The sequence below is a fragment of the Acinonyx jubatus genome, chromosome D1 (assembly GCF_027475565.1).
Source record: "Acinonyx jubatus isolate Ajub_Pintada_27869175 chromosome D1, VMU_Ajub_asm_v1.0, whole genome shotgun sequence".
Classification (NCBI taxonomy): Eukaryota; Metazoa; Chordata; class Mammalia; order Carnivora; family Felidae; genus Acinonyx; species Acinonyx jubatus.
Genome location: NC_069390.1, coordinates 7861645 through 7888935, shown reverse-complemented (window position 1 = coordinate 7888935; position 27291 = coordinate 7861645). Strand labels below are relative to the sequence as shown.

General features: G+C 61.7%; 1 protein-coding gene across 4 annotated transcripts; it reads left to right on the top strand.

The window, feature by feature from the left end:
- The first annotated feature begins 339 nt into the window (after positions 1-339).
- Positions 340-25743, top strand: CCDC88B (coiled-coil domain containing 88B). Of its 4 annotated transcripts, none has more exons than XM_053202998.1 (30): positions 340-504; positions 9429-9553; positions 9674-9757; positions 10817-10915; positions 11256-11398; positions 11545-11656; positions 11737-11806; positions 11883-11941; positions 12039-12122; positions 12221-12364; positions 12571-12716; positions 12847-12928; positions 13081-13239; positions 13704-13850; positions 14035-14143; positions 14344-14480; positions 14563-15693; positions 18806-18933; positions 19012-19129; positions 19831-19926; positions 20016-20156; positions 20770-21026; positions 21371-21514; positions 21707-21893; positions 22052-22197; positions 22460-22558; positions 22714-22738; positions 23458-23670; positions 23815-23883; positions 25278-25743. In XM_053202998.1, exons 4-30 carry the CDS (start codon positions 10856-10858, stop codon positions 25695-25697), a joined length of 4626 nt encoding a protein of 1541 aa, XP_053058973.1. In that variant the 5' UTR covers positions 340-504; positions 9429-9553; positions 9674-9757; positions 10817-10855; the 3' UTR covers positions 25698-25743. The 4 variants fall into 4 exon arrangements, 3 of the variants coding, with proteins under 3 accessions (XP_053058973.1, XP_026901236.2, XP_026901239.2); XM_027045435.2 differs by lacking the exon at positions 340-504 and adding an exon at positions 23131-23244 and having other exon boundaries at positions 9045-9553; positions 22714-22880; positions 25278-25485; XM_027045438.2 differs by lacking the exon at positions 340-504 and having other exon boundaries at positions 9045-9553; positions 22714-22880; positions 25278-25485.
- Positions 25744-27291: the final 1548 nt, after the last annotated feature.

The window sequence follows — 27291 nt, the reverse complement described above, 5'->3', positions numbered from 1 at the left end:
CGTTTTCAGATGTAGTCATCCAGTGGGGACTAAGCTGTTACTGCCCTGTTCCGGCTCAGAGACTTTAAGCAAATGGGCCCAGCTCTTTCAGCCACTTCAGAGGAGCTCGGATTTGAGCCAGTCACTTGGCCGCAGGGCAGGCATGGGTGTGGGCCTTACTCACCGTCCGGGGCTGCCTGGCCCTGTGCCTTCCCTGTGGCGGCGCAACCCCCAGAGCTGGTCAGGGCAGGCCACCCTTCCTGAGAGGCTGGGGAGAAGGTCAGGGAGGGGGAGGAGGGTACGACCTGGAGGCAGTGGCTTCGAGGCCTTCTGGCAGAGGGAAGGAACAGTGTGGCCACAGGTATGGAGAGCAGAACAGCCCAGCCACCAGCAGCGCAGAGAGCAGCGCAGCGAGACGGGGGCAGGGAGGGCAGGGGAACCTTCTAGACCTTGGGCAGTAGGCTGCTTACCTTTCACCCTGTGGCCACCTCAGGCCAGTGAAGGATTTCTGTGCGGCAGCGACAGGTGAGTGTCATACCTGGGCTCCCACGCGGGGAGGGGTGAGGCAGAGCCGGATTGGGGGCAGGGCGAGGCGGCCAGTGAAGGATTTCTGTGCGGCAGCGACAGGTGAGTGTCATACCTGGGCTCCCACGCGGGGAGGGGTGAGGCAGAGCCGGATTGGGGGCAGGGCGAGGCGGCGAGTGGTAGGTAATACAGGGAAGGATGCCGATGTTGGATGATGGCGGCAGGGAGGTGGGGGCTGGGACGTGGAAACCTGTTGGACGATGGGAGGGAGGGCGAGTCCGGGGGGCCACGGGCTGGAGGTCTGAGGGGGCCGGGGAGTAGAGGTGGTGTTGTGTGAAGGGGGCACTCAGCAGGGGGACCACCTCCTTACGAGAGATGGCCCACCCACTGACCTTTGTCCCTTCAAATCCCACAACTTGCCGCCCCTTGGGGGTCGCGGGCTGGGGCAGGGCAAGGGGCCTCCCTCCCTCCAGTTTCCCAATCCCTCATAATCTCCCTCTACCAAGCTCCCGCTCACAGCCCTGTCCTCGATGACACGACAGCAGAAAGGGCCTTGCTTGTCTGGACACCGTCTCCCTGAGTCTTTTCGTTCTACAAGTGAGAGTTTCCCCCAGGGTCACCTGTGTGCACCCCAGTGAGTGGTCTCGAGCCTCCTGAGAGCCGCAGGTGGAGACAGCACCCAAGTCAGCGGCTGGGCTCTCGGAGCCTCTTGCAAATGGCTGGCCAACGGCTCCCCCACGGGCTGCGGACCCTATTTCTCTTCCCTGCAGCCCCTCGCCATCAGGGCAAGCTGAGTCTCTGTCGCTACCCCTCGGTGGCCTCTGAGGGGGCTTCCAGGGCCTTGGTGGCCCCTTCGGTCCGCAGGGATGAGAGTCAGGTGTGAGTGGAGGTGGCCATACATCTCAGCTTGCTCGGGTGCCTGGTGTCCTGGGAGAGGCCCTGGATACTGGAGGGCCTGAGATTAATGACCACATTGTAAGAGAATCTGGTAGAGAGCCCCATCTCCAGGGCAGACCGACTGTGTTTCAGGCCTGTAGACAAGGGCAGGGCAGGCCAGGGCCAGCAGGTTCTGGAGGCCCGGGGCTGGACCTGGCAGGCCAGTGGGCATGAGCCGCCTGGGCTGTTGGTGGCCATAGGGCCCGTGTTAAAACAAACCCTGAGACACTCGCCCAGCACATTTCCAGATAAAGCTCACCCACCTGTCCTGACCTTCCCAAGGGCACAGCAACTCCGACCCGGAAGGCCAAGGGTTTTGCTTGAGTTCTTTTTTATTTTTTTATTTTTAATGCTTATTTATTTGGGGGCAGAGGGGCAGAGACAGAGGGAGGGAGAGAATCCTAAGCAGGCTCCATGTGGTCAGTGCAGAGCCCAACGTGGGGCTCGATCCCACAAACCATGAGATCACGGCCTGAGCCAAACTGACTGAGCCACCCAGGCAGCCCCAGGAGTTCCTCTGATGAGCTGCTGAGAGCTTTGCCCTTTTCCTTAGAAAATGCATGTTTATGGGGCGCCTGGGTGGCTCAGTCGGCTGAGCGTCCGACTTCGGCTCAGGTCATGATCTTGTGGTCTGTGAGTTCGAGCCCCGCGTCGGGCTCTGTGCTGACAGCTCAGAGCCTGGAGCCTGTTTCAGATTCTGTGTCTCCCTCTCTCTGACCCTCCCCCGTTCATGCTCTGTCTCTCTCTGTTTCAAAGATAAATAAACGTTAAAAAAAAAAAATTTAAAAAAAAAAAAAGAAAATGCGTGTTTGCACATGTGTGAGCACATATGGACACCTGCATGTTTTTTAAGGGTTTTGAGGACGTCCCCTGAATTCCTTCCAGAAATTTCAGGTGAGCCCCCACCTCCACCTGAGAGGCATTATACAGAGTGGGGTCAGACCTCCTCAGGCAGGCTATTTAGTTTCCCTGACCCCACTTCCCTTATCTTTAAAGTAGGACTAATCATAGGGATGCCTGGGGGGCTCAGTCAATTAAGTGTCTGACTTCAGCTCGGGTCATGATCTCGTGGTCCATAGGTTCGAGCCCCAGCTCAGAGCCTGGAGCCTGCTAAGGATTCTGGGTCTCCCTCTCTTTCTCTGCCCCTCCCCCACTCACATACTGTCTCTCTCTCTCTCTCTCTCTCTCTCTCTCTCAGAAATAAATAAACCTCAAAAAAAAAAAAAGCAGGAATAATCCAACCCACCTCATAGAGTTGTTGTGGGGAGCAGATGAGAGTTACGTAAAGCACTGGGCACAGTGCCTGGCATGCAGTCAGAACCCAAAACATGGTTAAAAGAGAAAAAGAACACAGAAAGAATTCTTTCTCTCCACCATGCAAGCCTGCATGTGGGTAGAGAAAGGGCTGGGAGTTAGGAGAGAGGTCAAACCTCAGTCCTGTCATTTGTGATTCCTGTGACTATGCCTCTCCAGGCCTCAGTTTTCTCATCAGTATAATGGGCTAGTGACTCTCTTATCCATATTATGTAGGTCCTCGGGATTCTCCATACATTGTCTGACGCCTGAAGCCTCACAGGTTAAGGAGGTAAGGGGTTGGGAAAGCATCCCCAGCGGTTGTCTCGGCCAGGCCCTAGAGTCAGGCGTGAGCTTCTGAGAGAAAGAGAGGGTTGGAGGGGTGCGGCATTCCTGGCCCAGACCAGGTTTGGGCTGTAGTTAGGCAGGTACCATGATCGGGAGGGTATTGACCCCAAGGGGGAACCCACCGTACTGGTCATGGTTGAGTTTTGGCCACATGGATGTTGAGACAGTAGAGACAGAAAATTGTGTGTGTGTGTGTGTGTGTGTGTGTGTGTGTGTGTTTATACAGCTGCAAACGTTTGGATAACATCTGCGTGAATGCACAGATTTTTGGTGCTAATCAACATGCATATCAATCTGCCATCTTTGAAAACATTTTTTTAAACATTTATTTATCTTTGAGAGACAGACAGAGACAGAGCCTGATCAGGGGAGGGGCAGAGAGAGGGAGACACAGAACCCGAAGCAGGCTCCAGGCTCTGAGCTGTCAGCGCAGAGCCCGACGCGGGGCTCCAACTCATGGACCGTGAGATCATCATCTGACCTGAAATCAAGAGTTGGACGCTTAACTGACCGAGCCACCCAGGCGCCCCCTAAAACCCACTCTTTAAAAGGGCACAGTTGAGGGGCGCCTGGGTGGCTCGGTCAGTTAAGCGGCGACTTCGGCTCAGGTCATGATCTCGCGGTCCGTGAGTTCGAGCCCTGCGTCGGGCTCTGTGCTGACGGCTCAGAGCCTGGAGCCTGTTTCGGGTTCTGTGTCTCCCTCTCTCTGACCCTCCCCTGTTCATGCTCTGTCTCTCCCTGTCTCAAAAATAAATAAAACGTTAAAAAAAAATTTTAAAGGGTACAGTTGAGTGGTTGGTTAGTCTATTGACCAAGTCGTATAAGCGTCACCACTAGAGTGACAGATCTTGAATCTCGGTGGCTTCTGAGTGATGCCCGTGTGCACACCCTTATTTGGTTATGACAGGCACGTTCGGCCTTCTGGAGGTGCTGCTCGCCCCCACGTGGCCCTACGGTCACATCGGGTGTCTTGCTTGACTCCCACCCCACCCCCCCCCCCCGGCCAAAGGTCATCTCGGGGCCACGTGCTGTGCTGGGCTCCAGGGACAGGGCGCCGAGGGCTCTGGGCACGGGCCCTGCTGGCACCACGTCGAGGTGGGACTCCAGACACTGAGCTCCTGTCCTAATGGAGCTGGCCCTGCCACCACAGCTCCGTGCTTGCCTCGATGCATTTGGGGTATGACAGAAGGACTCTGCCCACTGGCCCGCCCCGCCACGGGGTAAGGGAGGGGAAAACGGCTTCTGTCTGTGGGTAAAAGATGGATAGACAACGCGAACAGAGGCAGGAAGGGTCTTCTAGGTGGCGGGAACAGCCTCGTTAAAGCCCAAAGGTGCGGGAGAGGAACGAGGTCTGGGCTGAGCAGACCAGGTGAGGGCAGGGATGGGATTTCATCCAGAGGCCACAGCTTAGCTGGCTTCCCTTGGTGGACACGGGGGTGTTTCCAGTGTTTGGCGAGGGGAGGCTTCCGACACTTTCTATTTTCGTTTCTTCTTGGGCTCCTTCCTCGGGGAGCGTTCTCAAATGCTAGAGTGTTGGGTCCAAGGGCTCTGGAAACTCTGAGGCCGTTTTGACAGCCATCAGTGACGTGGGCTTCTCTCCTCACCGTGTGCCAACCCGAGCTTTACCTTCTGGGTTTATTTTTGCCAGCTTGATAGATAGCTCATGGTCTCTTGGAGCTGCCTTTAATGTGCGCGTCTTTAATTACGAGTGAGGCTGGCACCCGTGGGGCTTGGTGCTGCTGCTCCCCCTGTGCCTGCTAACTGGGTGCCGGCCTCCCGCCTTGCTCCCCCAGCATCCCCAAGGCAGTGGGGGAGCGAGGGGAGGGGGATGCAGCTTTTGGAGTCCTCCAAGAAATGCTGGCTTTACCCTTAACTGTGCTGGCTCCCACCCCCTCCCTCTGAGCCTCACTTTCCTGATCTCTGAAATAGGAATTCGTTTGTTCAGAAGCATTAATGCGGCTGCCTTCTGCAGTTTGGCTCCTCCTCTTCCTGGCTGTGTGACCTTAGGCAAGCAACTTAACCTCTCTGTGTGTCAGTTTCTTCCTCACAAAAGGGGGGTGATAATAATAGCCCCGGTATTTTACACACCTACGGAGGAGGGGACTGAGCGGTGAATCCACGTGAAGGACAGAGCACGGGGGAAGTGGTCGGTGCCCGTCGGGGCGCTCACGCGGGCACTGTGCACAGAGAGGATGTAGAGTGAGATAGGCTATTAGGGAAAAGAACCGGGGTCTTTAGAAAAGGAAAATCTCTTCCGAGAAACAGGCCATCAAAGCAAGACCAGCAGGGTGAGAAGGAGCCAGACGGGGGGAGAGGGAGGGAGGGTGTGTGTGTGTGTGTTGCGGGGGGGGGGGGGGGGGGGTTCGGGTTGGAGAAACAGCACATTCGAAAGTGTCCAGGCTGGGAGGCTGAGGAAGCGGAGAGGGCCCTGCGCCAGAGGAGGTGGGGAGAAGCAAGGGATCAGGCTGTGGACAGCTGGGGCCACTCAGCAGGGCCTCGGAGGTCCTGGTGAGAGGGTGGAACTTGATTCACGGCACAGGGAGAAGCCATGGGAGGGTTTTAAGCAGGAAAAGGTCATGAGCCAGTAGTTCCAAGAGACTCCTCGGGCGCTGGGTGGAGACGGGCTGCAGGAGGACTGGAGCTCTCGTCTGCCTGGGTAAGAGTCTCAGGATGAGGCCGGGTGAGTGCCCCCCCCCCCCCCGACCCCCAGGAGTGTGGAGGCACCCTGGGGAGAGCAAGGCAAGTGTCAGGTGGTGGCGGCTGGACTGTGGCATGCTCTCTTTGGCTGCTGGGGCCCAGGTCCTGCAGGTGGCTCCCCGAGTCCCCAGGGACCTGGCCCCGCACTTGGGTGCATGGCCCTGGGTCCCGCCCTCCCTGGCTCTGGCTTCCCGCTGCCTCCTCCCTCCTTGGCGGCTGGTTCCGGGCCGCTCCGCTGGGCATTTCTGCAATTGCCCAACTCTGGCTCAGCTACTTCCACCCCCAAGTGGCAGAGAGGAAAACCATCCCTTCTTAGAGGCTTGGGGGAGGGGGAAGGAGTCCCTCAGACCCAACACCAGAGGGCCAGGTGCCCAGAAGGCCCTGGAGGCTGTGTTTTCTCTTTAATTCTTGAGCCCTGAATCTTCTGCTGAGGGAACTGGGCTCCTGGAGGGCGTCGGAGGCACCAGGTGGGGCTCTGGGCCTGTTGCAGGCAGGGAGCAAAAGCGGCTCTCTGACTCAGCCCTGGTGGGTCCCAGGCTCCGGCTGGACCTGGCCACCACTTGCCTGGCCTCCCTGGACTCTGCTTCCTCGAACGCCAGAGCCCTCCTGCCTCTGGCCTTTGGGGTTGGACCAGGGCTATCCAGAGAATTCAAAACCAGAAGGGAACTGGGAGATGGGAGATGCGATCCCTCCCACTCCTATCCTGTGCTGAGCCCCGGCGTGGGGGGGTGGGGGGGTGGGGGGGGCGGGATTGCAGGTGACTACGTTGTCCATTTGTCTGTCTGTCATTCTCTGCTTCTCGGGCTGCCTCCCGTGGATCCCCATGCCGGCAGTCGTGGGTATTGGACTTGCTTAAAAACTTCCAGAAAAAGATATCTGAGAAGGGGAGCCATTGTAGCACTGCAGATATTTAGAATATTTGTCAACAAGACAGAGTTTACATGATGATGGAATAGCAACGCAGCAGAACACCACGTCGCCATTAAAAAGGCCAAGGCCAATGGCTCTGAAGAGAGATGAAGCAGATTGTAAAATATTTTGCGAAGCACGGAGGTGCACAGCCCTGCATGTGTGGTTGTATCCACTTGTTACAGACGGACCTGAGCAGCCGCATCTAGAGATGACATAGAACATGCTAACGGGGGCGGGGGGGTCAGAGGGTAGGGGTTGGCAGTGATGAGGGCGAGACTTGGTTTCTTTTCTGTACCTTTACGCAGTCTTGGCATTTTTGATCACGGGTCTGAAAAAACTTTATTTTATTATTTTTATTTATTTTTTTTTCATCTATTTATTGTTAAAGTTTTCTGTGTGGACACATTTTCTTTCCCTTCTTTTTAAATTTTTGTTTTTTAAATTTATTTATTTTTTAATTTATGTCCAGTTAGCATAGAGGGCAACGATGATTTCAGGAGTAGATTCCTTAATGCCCCTGACCCATTTAGCCCCTCCCCTCTCCCACAACCCCTCCAGAACCCTCCGTTTGGTCTCCATACTTAAGAGTCTCCTATGTTTTGTCCCCCTCCCTGTTTTTATACTATTTTTGCTTTCCTCCCCTCATGTTCATCTGCCTCATGTTCATCTGCTTTGTCTCTTAAAGTCATCATATGAGTGAAGTCATATATTTGTTTTTCTCTGACTAATTTCACTTAGCATAATACCCTCCAGTTCCATCCACGTAGTTGCAAATGGCAAGATATTCTTTTTGATTGCCGAGTAATACTCCATTGTATCTATATCCCATATCTTCTTTACCCATGCATCCATCGGTGGACATGTGGGCTCTTTCCATACTTTGGCTATTGTCGATTAGTGCTGCTATAAACATGGGGTGCATGTGTCCCTTCGAAACAGCACACCTGTATCCCTTGGATAAATGCCTAGTCGTGCTATTGCTGGGTCGTAGGGTAGTTCTATTTTTAATTTTTGAGGAACCTCCATCCTGTTTTCCAGAGTGGCTGCACCAGTTTACATTCCTTATTATTTTTATTTTTTAATGTTTACCTATTTTTGAGAGAGAGAGACAGAGCACGAGTGGGGGAGGGGCAGAGAGAGAGAGGGAGACACAGAATCCGAGGCAGGCTCCAGGCTCTGGGCTGTCAGCACAGAACCCGACGCGGGGCTCGAACTCGTGAACCTCGAGATCACGACCTGAGCCGAAGTTGGACGCTTAATTGACAGACCCACCCAGGTGCCCCTGAAAAAAATTTTACAGGAGAAATCCAGCCAAAGGGAAGGGATCCCTGCTGGACTCTGGTGAACATCCCTCAACAGCTAACTGAGCCTTGGGATCCCAGGATCTCTTTGTCATCTGATGAGGAAGCCCGTCCCCAGCTCCCACTCTCCCCAAAGCCTCCCTCTGCCTGACTCAGCCGAACCAAGTCAGAGAACCAGATTGAGATGCAGCCAGGCGTGTGTGGAGTGACAGATGTGAAAGCAATCGGTGACACGGTCCCTGCCTCCGAGGCTTGAGGAAGGGTGTGACTGGGAGATGTTGAGCAAGCCAGGGGCCCTCCGCCGCCAGGGGACGAGGCCTAGTCACCCTAGTCTGGGTGCTTGGCTCACCCAGAGCAGGTCCTCCCGGAGGACTTCCCAGGCTGGAATCTTTAGGGAATGCAAATAGACGTAAGATTCACAGGGGGTCAAATCTGGACGGAGCCTTGATATTATTAATACTAAACATAACAACCACACCAGGGACCATTTAATGAACGCTCCGGCTGGGCACCAGTTCATGGAATCCTCGTAACAACTCTCGGGGAGGATTATCTGCATTTCCCAATGCGTCTCAGGAGTGTCAAGCAAAGGGGATGTGCTCCTCTGTTAACAACCCTGCACGGCTTCCCGTTGCCTGATGAGACCTGGCTCGCCTTGACCGTGAGCCCCTTGCTCCTTACACGCTGGCCCCACGGCCTTCTTTTGGTTGGTTCTACCACTCGATAGCTGTGTGGCTTTGGGCACGTTATTAACCTCTCTGAATCTCAGTTTCCTCCTCTGTACATTGGAGATAACCCTTGGTCCTCATTTTTATTTTTTTAATGTTTGTTTTTGACGGAGAGAGAGAGAGACAGAGCATGAACGGGTGAGGGGCAGAGAGAGAGGGAGATACAGAATCCGAAGCAGGCTCCGGGCTCCGAGCAGTCAGCACAGAGCCCGACACGGGGCTCGAACCCACAGACCGCGAGATCATGGCCCGAGCCGAAGTCGGACGCTCAACCGACTGAGCCACCCGGGCGCCCCGCCTTGGTCCTCATTTTACGTACGAGTTCAATACAGAGCAGTCAACGAGCGTAAAGTACTCGTACCCATGACTGGCTCGTGGCAAACCTGTGCTTGTCAAGGTTGTTTTTATCGCCCCATCTTTCATCAACTCTAAGATGTCATCAATTGTAAAAGATGCCACCGAGGGAAAAAAGAACGCTGCCAGTTTACTACGTCCCGAGTCTCTTTCATCACGAGAGCCTTTATTTCATGCTTCCCGAAGGAGCTCTTTTTGACTTAGACATAGGCTCTCATCATAAGTCTGAGGCACACACGTAAAAGGGAAAATAGAAGCAAAATAAATTGTTTATGGGGTTCGGAAAACTCCTTCACATTTAGAGTCCGATCGATAGAGGCGTGATGCCTGTATGTTTCGCTGCCACCTCCTCCAGGGAGCCATCGAGAGTGCCGGCGAGAGAGCGGCAGCCCCCTCCACGATCCGTACGACAACCAGAAAACCAACAGCCGTAGGAGGCGGCTCTTAGCCCAGCTCTGCAATGACTTCTGCTTTGGGAGTGTTAGTGACAAGCCTAATTCTCCTCCCTGGGGGCTCCCACCGTTTGAATCCTGGGGTTCCAGGAGTGCTCAGCTCTTGCCTCCGGGGATTTCTTCCAAGCTGCTGACTCCCTTTCTGCAGGGTGTGATGCTTCTGAAGTGTGGGCACATGCAGGCAGTGACAGCTACGTGAGGACTGCAGCCAGCCAGAAAGCCACTCTATGAGGTAACCTGACTTCCGAGACTTAAACGTGAGCAATCAAGTGTCTTGGGATCAATGGCACATGAATAATTCCTGAACTTTGCGCTGGCCGGGCTTCTAGCTGCCGCAGAGCCCTTGCACATTCTGTCTCTGCTCTCTCCCCGCCTCCCCACTTTGTCTAATTAACCCAGCCCCCCCACCCCCACCCTATCTCGGCTTCCTCGAGGAGCCCCCTCTGGGATGCCTTGCCTGGCCCTCCCAGGAAATCTGTCTCTTCGCTGTCTACGCACATAGGATGGCTGCAATGCTACATTTTGAGCACGTGTGTGATTTTGGGGGGGCGGCCGCCTCCCCAGTGTACTGGGAGGCCCACGGGTGTGGGGACTATGTGGCTTTTGCACCATGGCAGCACCGGGCACTGTCCGGCTCCGAGCCGGTGAATGACAGAATGAATCTGGAGGCTCCGTAGTGAGCAGTGAGGGAGCTGGGGTGTCCTCCCGGACAAATGTCTGTCTGAGACATTTGCTGCTAGCCTCGGCTGTACGCGTCTTCCCCCAGTCCCCCAGAGGCCGGAGTCCAAGCCATTTCTTTTACAGCAGGGAAACTGAGGCCCGTCGGGTCGCAGAGCCATGGCCCAGGGTCCTGGCTCAGTGCAGGGTGCACAGAGAATGGGGGAGGGTGGGGTCAGAGGAGGGGTTCTCGCTTCTGGCTGGGGTGCAGAGGAGACTTACTGGGGCGGTAGCATCTGCCACTGGCTTCCCAGAGGCCCTGGGAGATGCAAGGTGGAGGTCCCCTTCTCTGGTTTCAAGTTTCCAGAGAGGCGGAGGGCTCTCCGGCCATTGTTCCTTGGGCCCGGAGAGCTGGGGGCCTTACCTCTGCGCGGCCCTGACCCCACCTTCCCCTGCTAACCCCTGGGCCGGCCCTGCGGAGATGCTGGGAGGACCTGGGGTGGTGAGGTGGGGGCCGAGGCAGGACTGTGGGGGCGCACAGGCCCGCGTGCACCCGGAAGGAGGAAGCTGCACAGGGTGTCTGTGGCCGGGCCGGGATCCCCGACCGGGGGACTTCCTCTTCCTCTTGGGGCAGGTGTAGCTGCCACAGCGGGACCAACACCGTGGCCCTGTCATGGATGGGGGCAAGGGGCCCAGACTCAGAGACTTCCTGAGTGGGAGCCTGGCCACCTGGGTGAGGGGGCAGGTGGGAGGGGTGTGGGGAGGGGAAGTGAGAGCGGGGGAGGGGCCAGTGCCGGGTTTGGGGGAGGGTCCGGTAGAGTCGGAGCTCCGAGGGCAGGGGTGGGCTCAAATGTGGGGCTGGAGAAGTCCAGGTAGGCTTCGGGCAGGAAAAGGGGTCCGGACCCTGGGGCCGGAGGCCTTCAGGGCAAAGGAGAGGAGGAGGCTGCACGCGCTCAGGGGGCAGGTCAGAGGGGCTGGGGCGCTCAGGGGGCAGGTCAGAGGGGCTGGGGAGTCACTCTGCTGGTAGGGGAGTTCCTAACCGGGCCGGCCGACCCGTCTCCACTCCCCCACAGGCGCTGGGACTGGCCGGCCTAGTGGGAGAGGCGGAGGAGCCGGAGGAGGAAGAGGAGGAGGAAGGAGAGGGGCCCCTTGGCCCGGAGAAGAGATTCCTGCATCTCATCGATGGGGCCCTGCTGCTCCGCGTGCTGGGCCTCGTGTAAGAAGCAGCCCGCCAGCCCGGGGGTCTGAGGTGGCCCCTCCCTCCACAGGCTGCTGGGAGGAGCTTGAGGGCTGGTGGGTGGGGCTTGCTTGGGGCAGGTGGGTCCCTGATTGCCCCTCCCACCCGGCTCCCTGTGCCCACAGAGTTCCCAGTTCCCGAGGAGGACCTCAGACGGTCAGGGGCCCTGATGGTCCCGCAGCCTGGCGAGTGCGGAACCTGAACCACCTGTGGGGCCGCCTGAGGGACTTCTACCAGGTGAGGGGCTGGGGAGGGGAGGCTGAGCCTCAGACCCGTGGGAAGGCCCGTCTCCCACCTCCTGTCCCCTCTGCCCCCAGGAGGAGCTGCAGCTGCTGGTCCTGTCACCACCCCCAGACCTCCAGACGTTGGCTTTTGACCCCTTCTCAGGTGCTCTCTCCCACCACCCCTTCCTGCCTCTACCCCCTCCCTCCACCCCTAACTTTTTGTGGCTTGTGCCCAGCAGAGGAGGCAGTGGAGGAGTTGGAAGGCATCCTTCGGCTGTTGCTGGGGGCGTCAGTGCAGGTGAGCGGGGGGAGGGGAGGGGAAGGGAGGGTTCAGCTTTGGCCGCAGAGGTGGGAGAGACACCTGATGCCAGCATTTCCACTCTGTCTGCCTGCAGTGCGAGCACCGGGAACTCTTCATCCGACACATCCAGGGCCTCAGCCTCGAGGTCCAGAGTGACTTGGCTGCTGCTATCCAGGAGGTACTAGGGCCGGTCCACAGCCTGGGACTGGCCCTGCCACCGGAGGGCACTCTGCCCCTCCACTTCCTCTGCTGAACTGCTCTCTCTACCTGGTCCAGGTGACCCAGCCTGGGGCAGGCGTGGTGCTGGCACTGGCTGGGCGAGAGCCTGGGGAGCTGGAGCCTCAGGAGCTGGAGATGCTGTTCCAGAGCCTGATGGGGACCTTGTTAAGGCTGGCGCGGGAGCGCGACGTGGGGGCCCAGGTAGGGGGCATGGCACCGCCCAGGTGGAGGGCTGGGAGGACCCTGGGGACCCAGATGTGGGAGGAACTGGGGGTTGGGGCCGGATGTGGGGTTCGCATGGGGGGTCTTGGACCAGCAGAGCTGCAAGAGCCAGACTGGGGGACGGGGGGTGGGGGAGGGCGCATGGGGTGGGTTATTTCTGGCTCCCGACCCTTGACTTTGCACAGCGACTGGCCGACATGTTGCTGGAGAGACAGCCGGCCCCCTTGCTGCCGGAGGCTCCTGCTAGGACTCCCCCAGAGGGTCCCTCACACCACCTGGCCCTGCAGCTGGCCAACACCAAGGCCCAGCTGCGGCGCCTGCGGCAGGAGCTGTGAGTGCCCCAGGCTGGGAGGCGGACCTGGAGGGAGAGGGGCAGGTTAGGCGCGGATGCTGATGGGTGGGATCAGGCCTGGGGGTTCCGGGTTACCCCGCCCCTCCAGCGTCCCTTCTCTTCTCTCCAGGGAGGAGAAGGCCGAGCTGCTGCTAGACTCCCAGGCGGAGGTGCAGGGCTTGGAGGCCGAAATCCGAAGGCTCCGCCAGGAGGTGCGCTCAGATGCTCCCCGCCGCTGCCGCATTCCCCGGCCCTGTCCCCACACCCCCTCTGCCCCACTGCCTGCCGCCAGCCGGGGTCCTCCCCCTCCCTGATCCCTCGGGCCCGCGGCTGGCCGTCCCCAGCTCCGCACCGTCTGGCTCAGGCCCAGGCGCTGTCGGGACAGGCCAAGCGGGCCGAGTTGTACCGCGAGGAGGTAGAGGCACTGCGGGAGCGCGCCGGCCGCCTGCCCCGCCTGCAGGAGGAGCTGCGACGCTGCCGCGAGCGGCTGCAGGCGGCCGAGGCCTGCAAAAGCCAGCTGGAGGTGAGGCGGGAGGCGGGGCCCACAGGGGACGGGGTGGGCCGGGGAGGGGAGGGGGGGAGCGAATTGGGGGCTGGCCTGGAGAAGGGAGGGCTTGGTCTTGGGGACCGAGCAGTCACCGCCAGGAGAAATGGGTGAGGTGGTGTCTGGGGCAAAGCCCTCTGGAGGATGGGGCAGAGGGAAGGGAGAGGTGGGGACGGTAGGTAGGGGTAGGTCCTGGAGAGGATGAGTGTAGGGGAAGAGCTGTCTGGAGTGAGCCCCTCGCTGTGGATCCTAGAAGGACGCCACCTTGGGAGGAGGGTCTGGGAGAGAAGGGGCGGGGCTTACACAGAAGGGGCGGGGCCAGGTGCTAGGGAAGTGGTCCCTGGAAAGACCTTGGAGAGGGAGGGGCAGATGGAAGGGAGAGGTGGGGCCTGGAGTGCTTGGGGGCAGCCTCACACCACAGGTTGTCTCTGCTCTCCCACCAGGAGGAACGGGTGCTCTCGGGGGCTCTGGAAGCCTCGAAGGCGCTACTGGAGGAGCAGCTGGAGGCCGCTCAAGAGCGTTGCGCTCGGCTGCATGAGACCCAGCGTGAGAACCTGTTGCTGCGGACTCGTTTGGGCGAGGCCCGCGCGGTGAGACTGCCCCAGGGACCCCCAGTCACTCTTGTCATCTGTGACCCCTGGTAACCCCAATGGCCCCCCAGGGTTCTCCAGTGCTCCCTGTGACCCCCTACTCCTTTTTTCCCCTGGTGATCTAGCCCACACTCTTGGCCCGGCCATGGTGAGGAGGGCTGGTCTGACCCTGTCCTTCCCCCAGGAGCTGGACTCTGTGCGGCATCAGGTGGACCAGCTGGCCGAGGAGAATGTGGAGCTGGAGCTGGAGCTTCAGCGGAGCCTGGAGCCACCCCTGGGCTCTCCTGGGGAGGGTGAGTAAGGCCCCAGAAGAGGGGCTGGGGACAGCGGGGGTAGGGGGGCTGCCTGTGGTTTCCTGCAACTCTAGTGGGGCTGGCTGCTGATTTCATCCTTTCCCCAAGGTGTTGGGGGGGGTGTGTAGGGGTGGATGTGAAGAGCCGGGGATCCCAGCAGAGGGTACAGAGGGGCCCTGACCGCATCGCCCATGTCCCAGCACCCCCGCCCGGAGCAGCTCCTTCACTTCATGATGAAGTGAGAGAGGCAGAGGCCCGGCGGCTGCGGACCCTAGAGAGGGAGAACCAGGAGCTTCGGGGCTTGCTACAGGTGCTACAGGGGCAGCCTGGAGGCCAGGTGAGTCCCCTCCCCCAACCGGCCAACAGGTCCTTCCTTGCCTCCTCCTCTGGGCTTGACGGGTCCTCTCATGTGCCCTCAGCACCCCCTGCTGGAGGAGCAGAGCGAGGACTCCTTGGTTCCAGAGCTGGATGTGGCTCCCCAGACTTGCCTGACCTCAGACCGTGGCACCCAGGGTTTGGCTGGCCAGGTGGGGGATGGAGGCACCCAGGCCTTGGACCTGGCTTCCCCCGTGTCAGACTCGGCCCTTGCGAGATTACCTGTGCGTCCCCAGGCATCTGACTCAGGCCCACAGGTGATAGAGAGGCCCCTCCAGACGGCTGCCATGACCCCTCAGACCTCAGACTTGACCCTCCAGGAATCAGGTTCTGTTGTAGCAGCACAGGAGTCCCTGGAGAAGGCTGGCCATGGAGCCCTTCTCCAGACTCCCACCTCCGCGGTCCCATCTCAAGATCCAGAGACTGAAATTCAGGCTGAGCTGTCGGGAGGAGACACTGGAGAGTCAGGGCCCGAAGCCCAGGTGCGGAGACAGGAGGGCTCTGCGAGCAAGCCTGCAGCCTCGGAGCTTAGCCTCTGTGCTCAAATGGAGGAGCAGGAGACCCCAGGCCAAGGGCTGGACCTACTCAAGGGGCAGACAGAGGGCAGGGAACATGCACAGAAGCTGGAGGGGTTGGTTGGGGACCCAGCCCAGCAAAATCCACAGCAGAAGTCGGAAGGGGCTTCGGAGGCCCAGACCTGGGAGGGGCCGATCCCAGGGGAGATCCTGGCTGGTGGTGTCCCGGAGCAGGAGGCCCTGAGGGAGGAGGTGGCCCAGCTGAAGAGGGAGGCCGAGGCACTGGGAGCGGAGCTAGAGGCCCAGGCCCGGCGGCTGGAGGCCCGAGGCACGGAGGCCGCCCGGCTCTCCGAGGAGCTGGCTCAGGCGCGGAAGGCAGAGGCCGAGGCCCAGCGGGAAGTGGAGGCCCGGGCTGGGGAGCAGGCTCGGCTGCGGGAGGCAGTGGAGGCAGCCGGCCGGGAGCTGGAGGCTGCGGCGCGTGAACGGGAGGCGCTGGCAGAGGCCCTGGCGACATCGGGCCGAGAGCGGAGGCAGTGGGAGCGCGAGGGGCCCAGACTGAGGGCCCGGGCCGAGGCCGCCGAGGAGCGGCTGCAAGTGCTGGAGAGCGAGGGCCGTCAGCGCCTGCAGGAGGCCGAGAGGGAGAGGCAGGCCCTCAAGGAGGTATGTTGGGGCTCGCGGCCTGGGATGGGAAATGGGGGCCTGAGTCACTTGCTGGGGTTTGGGTGATCAATCCCATCGGTAGCCACTGAGTGCCCCAGCACCTGGCCGGGGCTGGAGACCGAAAGGTAAAAGCCCACCTCTGCCTTCCAAAGGTGCGCTTGACCTGGGTCACAGGACGGATGTCCCCTCCCTCTGGAGGGGTGGGCTGTAGCAGGGGATGAGAGTATGGGTACAGAGCCCTACCGCCTGGGTGCAAATCCTGGCTCTCTGACTGTGGCAGCTGACTCCCCTTGGCCCTATTCCTCCTCCGTAAAACAGGGGGGCGGCTCTGCATAGCCGTCTCAGTGGGTCTTTTGAAGATCAAGGGAGATCACGGTGTGCCGAGCCTAGTTCCTGCTTAACAAAGGCACAAGACATGGTCATTATTAAGAGCAAAGTGGGCAGGAGTCCGTGGGAGAGGGTGCCGGGGTGGGGGCAGGGAGGCTTTGGGGAAGGTTCTGAGGAATGGTCAAGGTTCCACCAGGTGGGAAGGGCATTTCATGTAGAGGGAACAGCATGTGCAGAGACCTGAAGGCATTAATGATGCTGAGGGGCCTGGGAGGTGGGGGAGCAGGGCCAGAGAGGCGTGCTGGGCCAGCCTTGTGGGCGTCAGTACTCTGGCCCCGGGCAGGGAAAGCCACCCAAGGCGTGTGGACAAGCCTTTGTGAGGTTGGGTTTGGGGAGGGTCCCCTTGGTGTGTCCCTTTGGTGTTCCCTCGGGCCCTCAGGAGGTGGTGCCGGTGGTCCTGGTGGCAGGTGAGGCCGGCTGGGGCTGGGACGGGGCATGGAGGAGAGAGAAAACCTGGAAACGCCTTCCTTTGTGTGCTCAAGCGTGTTGACGGGACCTTGCCACTAGATGCTGTACCAGGCAGCCAGTGTGCCCATACTGGTTGGGGGGGAGGGGCTTTCATAGTCTAGGGTGGCGATGGGACTGTGCAGGGAGCTGTGGGAGTCCAGGAAGCACACTGGACTTAGGCCGCGGCATGTCCCGGAAGGCTTCCTGGAGGAGGAGAGAGAATGACAGTGAGCCAGGAGGAGGCGCAGGCGTGACCGTATAGGGGTGGGGTGTGAGGTGGGAAGTGGAAGGAACCTAGGCAGAGAATTCACTAAGCCGGGTTCCTGCTGTGCAGGGCCTCTGTCTTCCTTTCAAGCTAAGGAACGAGTTGCGAGTTGCGGCTGTGCTTGTGAAGGAGATGACCTCCATGACCTTTACAGGAGGCCAGTGACCTTGAAACCCGGTGGAGGGTTGAGGGCGAGCCGAGTAGTCGGGTACTCATGTTGAGAGGCCCCTCAGGGGAAGCGGGGGAGGCTAGGAGGCAATTGAGAAGGGTGTTCGGGCCAGCGGGGGCCCGTGCCACGGGGGAGGGTGGGCTGCGGACGAGGAATCGAATCTTCCAGCTGAGCACAGTGTCCGGGTTCATCCCTGTTGTACAGAGGTTGCTGGGATTCAGAGAAGGAGTGATTTGCCAGGAGACCCCTCTGAAGGAGAAGAGTGGGGAACACACTGTGGGGCGCGCCCAGGGCTAGGCGTTGCGCAGGGCAGGCCCCGGGGGAATGTGAGAACGGGGGCGTGGGTGAGAAGGCAAGGCCGAGAAGCTGTCTGCGGGGTCCACTCTGTAGGACGTGACCGAGAGATGCTCTCAGGCCGACCTGGCTTAGAGCCCAGATCCCCCGCCTACCAGCTGTGTGGTTAGGGGCGAGTTGCTTGCCCCGACCCTCGGCTTCCTCACCTATAAGACGGAGTCAAAATGTCACGCCTTACAGGATCCTGTTAGATAATGAACGTGGAGGGCTGGGGGCAGCTCTGGAGTGAATGTAGGCAGGTGGGCAGTGCAGGGGAGGGGAGGGCTGGCGGGGCTAGAAGGGCCTGAGGACACAGGGGAATGTTGTGAGATTTCCTGGTGCTAACTGGGTGTGGTGTAGGAGGAGGTGGCTAGCCAGGGAACCAGGGGCCAAAGGGCTTGTCCAGGCGGGCTGGGTAGAGAGGTCGGGGCACTGAGGGCTGTGGCCGGGGCCTGGAGGGGCCAGAGGTTCAAGCCTCTTTTAATCTGTGTCACTGTTATTCTTACCCTTAGCCCTTGGGCTGTAATGGTGGTGTTGGGGTGGGGGGGGGGGCGGTGAGGCAACTGGCAGCAGGGCCTCATGGGACTTGTAGTTTTCCAGCCAACCCCGGGGGTGGGGGGGGTGGAGACTGGGTGGGGCTGCAAAGCCTAGAAGATCAGAGCAAAGGCCGTAGACTTGGTTTCCAGAGCAAGGGTATGGTAGGCTGCTGGTCTGGTCGGAGTTGGTTCTTCCTTGTGGTTTCATCCTGACAGCCCCTCCCCCACCTCCTAGAATGGTTTGGCCCATCGCCCTCCCAGGCCCACAGGCCAGAGTGGGCCTCCTGCCCCCTTCCACAATGGTGCGGCCCAACCGCCACAGGACGCCTGGCCTGGCCTGGCCTGGCGGGGCCTGCGGTGGCTCTCCCCACCCCGCCCCCCCAGCCCCCACTGTGGTTGGGCCTGATGTTGGCCACATCCCTATCCTTGCAGCCATCTCCGTGTGGCTGAGGGCGCTCTTCAGATCTGCCTCTTTCAAGCCCCTCTTGCCCTCACATGGCCAGCCTGGCCTCATCACGTAGGGCACATCTAGCTGCTCCTGGGCGCATGAGGAGCCAGGGGCTCAGGGAGGTAAAGATGCTTGACCGCGAGTGTCTCTAACTCCCGGATCAGAGGCCTCCCTCACCCACTGCCAGGCTTACAGTCCCCAGCTCTTCCATAGTCCCTCTCTGCAAGGCAGCCAGGCCTTGCTCCCATTTTATAGATGGGGGGGCGGGGGTAGAGGCCCAAAGGGTTAAAGATGTTTGCCCGGGGCGGGGCGCCTGGCCGGCTTAGTCGGTAGAGCAGGGACTCTTGATCTCAGGGCCTTGAGAGCCTAAAAACCAAAACCGACATTTGCACAGGGTGACAGAGGAAGGGTAGAAAGCTAGGTCTCCAGACCTAGGAGGCCTAGGATCGAGGCCTCCTCTGCACCCCCACCCCCCATCCGGGACGGGGATGGTGGCCTGACCTTGGCTCTGCCGCACCCGCCCTCAGGAGCTAGAGAAGGCCTGGTTGAGGGGCCAGGAGCTGGGGGCCCGGCTGGAACACCTGCAGAGTGAGCTCGAACAGGCGGGTCTGGAGCGACAGGCATTTCTGCGGGAACAGGAGATCCAGCAACAGAGGTGGGGTCATCGCCCAGGGGGCAGAGAGGGGCGGGCAGGGCTCGGGGAAGGGTGGGTGCCAAGGCTTCTTCCCGGCAGGTACCAGGGCCTGGAGCAGCGGCTGGAGGCTGAGCTGCAGGCGGCGGCCACGAGCAAGGAGGAGGCGCTGAGGGAACTCAAGATGAGGGCCCTGCAGCTGGAACAGGAGCTGGTCCAGGTGAGGCTCCGCCCCGGGCTCCCGTCCCTGCCGCCCCTCTGGTCTCGCCCCTTGAGTCTTGGCCACTCCCTTGCCTTGAGGCCCAACTGGGGCCTACTGGGGAGAGCACTGTGCTGGGAGTCAGGCTGACTCTGCCCAGGCCACGTGATCCTCTGGGGGGGCCTCGATTTCCCCATTCCTCAAATGGATGGCACCCAGCAGCGGTCTGCTCTGAGTCTCTCTCACTTCCTAGTGAGCTCAGTCCCTGTCGTCGCTCTAGGTCGGCCATTGTTTCTGAGGCCCCTGCTTGCATAGGCGCTCAGCTCAGGGCTCAGCTCAGGGGTGTGGTGGGGTCCCCACACCGGGCGAGGAAACAGGCCACCTTGACACAGGGTGCCGAGGGACAGTGGGCACCCGGCAGGCCACCTGGTGGGTACACAGAGGGTTGGTTGGGGCAAAGTGGCATTGACCGCGGGGCCCAGAGGAAGAGCAGGGGTGGGAAGGGTGTTCTGGGCAGGAGAAGCAGCCGGGCAGAGGCTGGGCTCTGCTGCAGAACGGAGCGACAAGGAGAGTGACCCATGCACCTGCGGGAGCCAGGAGCGTGGGACTGCGGGACCTGGTGGCGGCGGGCCAGGGGCCGTGTCAAGTGCTGCCGAGGGCGTGAGGGTCCCCTCCACGCCCCCCCGCCCCCCCGCATGACCTCCCAGGGCCTGTCCTTCCAGCTGCGCCAGGGCTCCGTGGGACGGGGGCCAGAGGGGCACGATGGGCTGAGGATCCCGGGGGCCCAGAGTGGGCGGCTCATCGAGATGGAACGCAGCGTGAGTGTCGACTGCTGTGTGGTGGGCATGCGGAGGGGCGGCCCCTGTGGCCTGGCCCCCACTGACCCCCCCCACCCCTTTCCCGGCAGAATGCAACGCTGGTGGCCGAGAAGGTGGCTTTGCAGGGGCAGCTCCAGCACCTGGAGGGGCAGCTGGGCAACCTGCAGGGCCGGGCCCAGGAGCTCCTCCTGCAGAGTCAGCGGGCCCAGGAGCACAGCAGCCGCCTGCAGGTGGGTGACAGCCCCAGGGGCCTGTCCCCTGCTCTGCCTCGTGCCCACTTAACCACGGCCGCCTGCCCCCTTCCTATTTTTTCCTGCCCTTTTCCCTGCCTAAGCTCCCTGCCGGCTCCCCCTGCCTGCTCTCTCGTCACAGCTATCTCTACCCTCCGACCGCAGCCGCCCCAGTCTGTACCCCTCTTCCCCCGTCCTTCTCCTTCCCCTTGATGCTTCTTCCCTGGCTCCTACCCCCTCCCGCCTGCCTCTGGCCCTCACATCCATGCCATTTGGCTTGGCTGCGTTCCTCTCAACAGCCAGCCATTAGTCCCTACTGCCCTCCCTGCCCCTGCCCCTGCCCCATGGGTCGCATCCCTGCCTTGTGCCTCTTGCCCCGCCCTCCACGGCCTGACGCCAGCACCCTCCCCTCTCCTTGCCCATTCACCTCTGCCTCTGCTCTCTGCTCCCTGCTGCCCCCACTCCAGCCCTCTGCCTTGTCCACAGTTCTCGCCGTATCCTCTGCCCTGCCCCTTGCCTTTTGGTCCCCGCCCCCGCCCCCACCCCCGTCTCTTACCCCCCTTTCTGGCCTGGGACCGCACCCCTGCGGTCCCCGCTGCCTCCTCTGTCCTAGGCTGAAAAGTCTATACTGGAGAGGCAGGGCCAGGAGCTGCATAGGAAGCTGGGGGTGCTGGAGGAGGAGGTGCGGGCGGCGCGGCAGTCCCACGAGGAGACCCGGGGGCAGCAGCAGGCTTTGCTTCGGGACCACGAGGCCCTGGCTCAGCTGCAGCGGCGACAGGAGGCCGAGCTAGAGGGACTGCTGGCCCGGCACCGCGACCTCAAGGCTAACATGCGGGCGCTGGAGCTGGCCCACCGGGAGCTGCAGGGCCGGTGAGCCTCCCCCAAACACCCAGCTTCTCTCCCCAGCACCCCCTGCCCGCCCGAAGCAGACTCCCTCCGCCGGTCTGACCCCAGCGGGGAAGCACCGCCCGCCCCCCCAACACCCTCACCTCTGCTGCCGTGCCCTGGCACGTGGCTGAGCTCCGGGGCGAGCTCTCGCCCTGAGGCTCATTCATCGTCGGGAGTGGGGGGCACCTCGCGTGGCATTCTGCCCCAGGGCTTTGTTTAGAGGCCTGTGCTTAGGAGATGGCAGACCCCGGGGGTCCAGGTAGTCCAGCCGCCCACTCGCCCCGGCCCCAGGCCCCTGCAGCCCTCTTAGTCCCTGTGCATCCCAGGCACGAGCAGCTGCAGGCCCAGAGGGCCAACGTGGAGGCGCAGGAGGTGGCCCTGCTGGCAGAGCGAGAACGCCTGATGCAGGACGGGCATCGGCAGCGGGGCCTGGAGGAGGAGCTGCGGAGGCTGCAGAGTGAGCACGACAGGTACCAGCGCCCGCCCAGCCAGGCCGGTTCTCGGCGCGCCCCTCTGGGAAGCCGGCGGGTGGCAAGTTCGTCACCGTCCGCGTGGGGGCCTGCGTTGCCTCCTGTCCCCAGCATGGCTTCTCGGGGCCCTTAGGCGGGGCCTGGCAGGGGGTCGAGGGCCCCCTTGGAGAGCATCTCCTCCCGACTCGGCAGGGCTCAGATGCTGCTGGCGGAGGTGTCCCGGGAGCGAGGCGAGCTGCAGGGTGAACGCGGGGAGCTGCGGAGCCGGCTGGCGCGGCTGGAACTGGAGCGAGCACAGCTGGAGGTGCAGAGTCAGCGACTGCGGGAGTCCAACCAGCAGCTGGACCTGAGCGCCTGCCGGCTGACCACGCAGTGCGAGGTGTGGGGAGGGATGGGGAGGGATGGGCCCGGGGGTGGGGCTGGGGCTGGGCGGGGGGCGCGCTGGCTGGGGGGGGGGCTGGAGAGGGGGCGAGGGGAGGGGGTGGAAGGTAGCCACCCTGAGCCCCGTTAAATCCCCCACCTGCCCCGCCGCCCCAGCTGTTGACCGAGCTTCGGAGCGCCCAGGAAGAGGAGAACCGGCAGCTGCTGGCCGAGGTGCAGGCGCTGAGCCGGGAGAACCGGGAGCTCCTGGAGCGCAGCCTGGAGAGCCGGGACCACCTACACCGAGAGCAGCGGGAGTACCTGTGAGCGGGCCCCGGGGCGGTGGCAGGAGCTGGAGCGGGGCCCCAGAGACCCCTTTGGCTGCTCGTGGGGGAGGTGGTGGGGAAGGGGCTGGGGGCTGACCGCCTCGGGCTTGGCAACGCAGCAGCTTATGAGCTTATGAGCCCTGGAGCGTGTCCGCGTGTGAAAAAGCAGCAGGGGGTGTGGCGGTGTGTAACCCGCGAGAGCGCGAGCCCTCCTCCTGCGGGGCCTCCTGCCCACCTCCTCCTCGCCTCATCCTCCCAGGGACCAGCTCAACGCCTTGCGCCGTGAGAAACAGAAGCTGGTGGAGAAGATCATGGACCAGTACCGGGTGCTGGAGCCTGGGCCCCTGCCCCGGATCAAGTGAGGGGCCCCTCCCCCCCCTACCGGAGCCGGGGATCCTCCTAACCCCTGCCCCTGCCCTGCTCTCTCCGGGCCTTTGCCATCCCCAACGTGGCCTTCTTGTCCCTCCTTGCTGCTCCCTGGCCTTACCCCCTCTTGTGCCCTCTTGCCCCCAGGAAGGGCAGCTGGTTGGCAGACAAGGTGAAGAGGCTGATGCGGCCCCGGCGGGAGGGGGGCCTCCATGGGGGGCCACGCCTGGGGGCCGATGGGGCCGGCAGCACCGAGAGCCTGGGGGGCCCCCCAGAGACGGAGCTCCCCAAGGGCAGGGAGGCAGATGGGACAGGTGGGTCTGGGGGCCGGGTGACCGTGATGGTCCCTACCCCGTGTCTCCTATCCCCACCCTGGTGCCTGCCAACGCCTCGGCGTCTCCCTTCATCTTGTGTGGCTTGCACGCCTACCCCCGCTGGTCTTCCCTGATGCAACCCGGCCCCGCCTAGATGTGGCTCTTTGCCCCCTGGCCCTGCCACAACCCTCTCAGCTGGCACCTCCTTCCTGCCTGCACTGCCACCCACCCAGTCCCCACCCATCCACAGCGGTGCCTAGGACCTCGGAGCAGCAGGGGACTTTAGTGAGAGGTCATTTATCCCAGTCAGCAGACGAGGAAGCTGAGGCCCAGGGAGGGGACGTGCCTTGCCCAAGGTCACACAGTGAGTCAGTGTCAGAGCCAGCACAGGGTCCGGCCTCCCGTCCCCACCCTCATTCACCCAGACCTAACCACCCCCCCCCCCCCCGCCACACACTCCCCCCACTCCCACCTCTGCAGCCTCCTCTCCCTGTGCCTCGGCAGCTTCACCCCGCCAGCCCCTCCGCTCTGCCCAGCCCCTTCCCTCCCGGCTGGACACCCTCCCTGCCTCTCGCAGGGTCCCTTTCACCGGCGCCCATGCGCAGAGCCCAGAGCTCCCTCTGCCTGCGGGACGAGACCCTGGCAGGGGGGCAGCGGCGGAAACTCAGCTCACGGTTCCCCGTGGGGCGAAGCTCTGAATCATTCAGCCCCGGGGACACTCCCAGGCAGCGTTTCCGACAGCGACAGCGCAGGCCAGGCCCCCTGGGGGCACCCAGTGCCCATGGCAAAGGTGACAGCCGAGGGTCCCTGCTCTTATTAGCTCCCCAGCTCTGTGGCTGAGGGGGCTTCCCTCCTGTCCCTTGGGTCTCCCCACAAGCCCTGCCCGCCTCTGCTCTGGTCCCCGTGGCCCACTGGCTTCCTTGTGCACCCCCAGGACCTGGCGTGGGATGGGATGGCTCCATTGAGACCCTGTCAGAACACGAAGCAGATGTCAACCGAGAGGGTGAGTGGGGGTATTTGCCCTGCCTGGGGCCCCTGGCAGACCCCGTTCATGCATTCGTCTACTTGACAGTGAGCCTTCGCTAAGTGCTGGGTGATGTGCTAGGGATACAGCAGGGGTACGGCTGGGGACAGAGCAGGGAACATTCTGGGATGGGAGACAGACAGACGTAAACAGCTTGCATAAAAATAACAATTATCGGGGCGCCTGGGTGGCTCAGTCGGTTAAGCGTCTGACTTCAGCTCAGGTCACGATCTCGCGCTCCGTGAGTTCGAGCCCCGCGTCGGGCTCTGGGCTGATGGCTCGGAGCCCGGAGCCTGCTTCCGATTCTGTGTCTCCCTCTCTCTCTGCCCCTCCCCCGTTCATGCTCTGTCTCTCTCTGTCTCAAAAATAAATAAACGTTAAAAAAAATTTTTTTTAAATAATAATTATCTACAACAACCGTGTCCAGTAGAAATAGGATGCGAACTACATGTGTAATTTAGAATCTTCTAGAGCCCTCATCAGAAAAGGAGAAAGAAACAGGTAAAAGTAATTTTAATAGCATATTTTCGTCATCTCAGTACACCTGAACTGTGACCATTTCACCATGTAGTCAGTGCGGAAAGTCATTAATGAGCTGTTTTATTTAAAAAAATGTATCGTTGTCATTTATTTAAAAAATTTTTTGTAACGTTTAGTTTTGGGGGAGAGAGAGAGAGAGAGAGAGAGAGAAGGAGAGAGGGAGCGTGAATGGGGGAGGGGCAGAGAGAGAGGGAGACACAGAGTCTGAAGGAGGCTCCAGGCTCTGAGCTGTCAGCACGGAGCCTGACGCGGGGCTCGAACCCACGAACCGCGAGATCATGACCTGAGCCGAAGTCAGACGCTCAACCGACTGAGCCACCCCGGCGCCCCCTTAATGAGATATTTTATATGATTTTTTCCTGCCACGTCTTTGAGCCCAGTGGATATTTTATACCCAAGCACGTAGAAGTTCCGACCCGCCACATCTCAGGTGCTCGGTCCTGTACTAGGCAGCTCGGCCCCAGAATATTTAGGAGGTGATCATGCTCTGGGGAGAACGGAGAGCCGGGTGAGGGAGCTCAGGCACACTGGGTGGGCTGCAGTTCTAACTAGGTGCTCGGTGTAGCCCGCGGAGAGGAGGTGAGGTTGGAGCAAAGACCCGGAGGTGAGAGTTTGTCCTGTGGACATACCTGGGGAACAGCATTCCAGGCAGGAGTAACAGCTGAAACAAAGGCCTGGCGAGTTCAAGGACGGGCTACAGCCACAGTGAGGAGGGGGAGAGCGGAGAGGAGCCCAAGGGGCAGCGGGAGGGCACAAGGCGTGGGGCCCTGTGGGCCACCGTGGGTGCTGGGAGCTCCCGAGGGGTCTGGCCTGAGCTGAACCTTCCCTTTTAGGCCTCAAGGTGCCGGAGCCAGAGAAACGCCCTCTCACACCCTCCCTCAGCCAGTGACACCGCAGGGACCGGGGGCCTGAGAGTGCAGCCTTCTTACCGCTGGAGTCCCCGTGGGGGCCCCAGGCAGCCCCAGAATTCAGGGATCCGGGCTACCTGGAGCCAGCCTGGCTCCTCCGAGGCCCGCATCGGTGCCCCGAGATGGGGCTGGGATAAGCCTGTGGACAGAGGGGACGGCTGGTCCCCACGAGCAGCTCCTTCCCGGGGCCCTGGCTCTGCCACGCGGCCCTCGCTGAGGAGACCATCACCGGGTGACCTCCCAGATGAAGGAGACAGGCAGGAGTGGCCGAGAGAGCCCCCTGCCAGGTCCAGGCGGGGAGCCAAGGACCATTCGCCGAGGACGGTGGCCTGGGCCGATCTCTGAGCTGTAGCTGGGCCACGGACATGACAATAAAGCTGGGATACGACCACCTGAGTTTGGGCTGTGTCCAGTCCCAAGGCACCAGCACCACCGGGCCCAAGTCCTTCTGTGTGGCTGGGGATCTGTGCCCATTGGCTTCCTCACATGGCACAGGGCTGCTAGGGCTTTCTTCAGGGGACGGGCCAGTCGGGCTTGCTTGGATGTCCCGGGGGTGGGGGTGGGGGTGGGGCGGGGGTTCTGAGTAGCCGGCGGTGCATGGGGCCTGAGTCCGAGCTAAGCCTTTGCCTAGGAGATGGGCTCTGGGCTCCCATGAAGCCCCAGAGGCTCCTTCCCTTCCTTCCCAAACTCCTCTCCTTTTCATCTCTTCCTCTCCTTCCTCTCCTCATCCTCTCCCCACCCCGTAGAATTGCTCTCCTCCCTAGTGAGTTCTCAGCCCAGCGGGATGTCCCCTAGTGCCGCGTCACGGAGGGACACAAGGCGGGGGAAGGACGTGGGGTCTCTGACCAGTGCTTCCAGAATGACGCCCAGGAAAGGGGCAATTAGGCTAGATGGCAGGACGTGAGTCAAGGCACCTGGGGCCGCCCAGGGTAGGGTGGGGCTGCCGGCCCAAGGTGAGGCAGCCTGAATGTGGGGGTGGGCAAAGCCGGGAGGGGTGGCCAGGCTGGCCTCCCCGGGATGGTCTGCAGCGGTCTGACTCCTGGGGTTTCCACAGCCCCCTCTTGGGGGTAACTGATGGCCATGCCCTCCACTCAGCCCAAGCTGCAGAGTCCCGTGGGGTGGGTGTGGACACCCTGGTCTCCAGCTGGGCAGAGGAGCTGAAAGCCCCCTCCCACAGGCCTCAGGATGGGAGCTCTGATGGCCATCCGTCCCACCCTGTTGGTGGCTCCTATCGGTTGTCAGGGGGGCTCTGGAGGACAAGCCAGCCGGGGGCCCTGGCTGGGCTGCGGAGGGTGGCTGGGGACTGAGGTGCTTTCACAGGATGCCTCCGAACGGATGGGGTCAAAATCAGTCACCCCGCTCCACTCCCCGCCCCCCTCCAGGGTCGGGCTTGACCCCAGCGGCCTTTCAGCGCCCCCTGCAGGCGCTCCCTGGGTAGCCGCTGCCCGGGGACAGGGCCCTCAGGGTGTCTGAGCCCCAGGCCCTCCCCTTGCAAAGGCAAGTCCACACTGTGCGAGAGGTGCTGGGCCGAGGCTGTGCGGGCAGCACCCGCGCGAGGGGAGCCAAGGAGTGAGCGGATGATGGTTTTTCGGCGACCCCTCCCTTTCGCTGGTGGCTAGGAAGCGGGCAGATGCCCGGTTGCCCGGGGGGGCTGGCTCCCTGGAGGGGAGGGCTCAGAAGCACCTGTGTGCCCCCCTCCTTGGGGCACGGGCTCCGGTGCCTCATCACCACCGGCTCCAGCAGGCACCCGGGCGGAGTGTCCACCCGGTAGAGGCTCCGGGTTCTCCCCAGGCCCCCGGGCCTGGCTCCCGGTGCTCCCGGGTCCCCAGAGGGTCGCCCGGGGTCCCAGAGCGCACGGCACGGCCGCCCGCCCCGCGCGCCCGAGGGAGCCGGGCCGCCCCCGTCCGCCCGCCCTCCCGCAGCCCGGCGCTGTCACGTT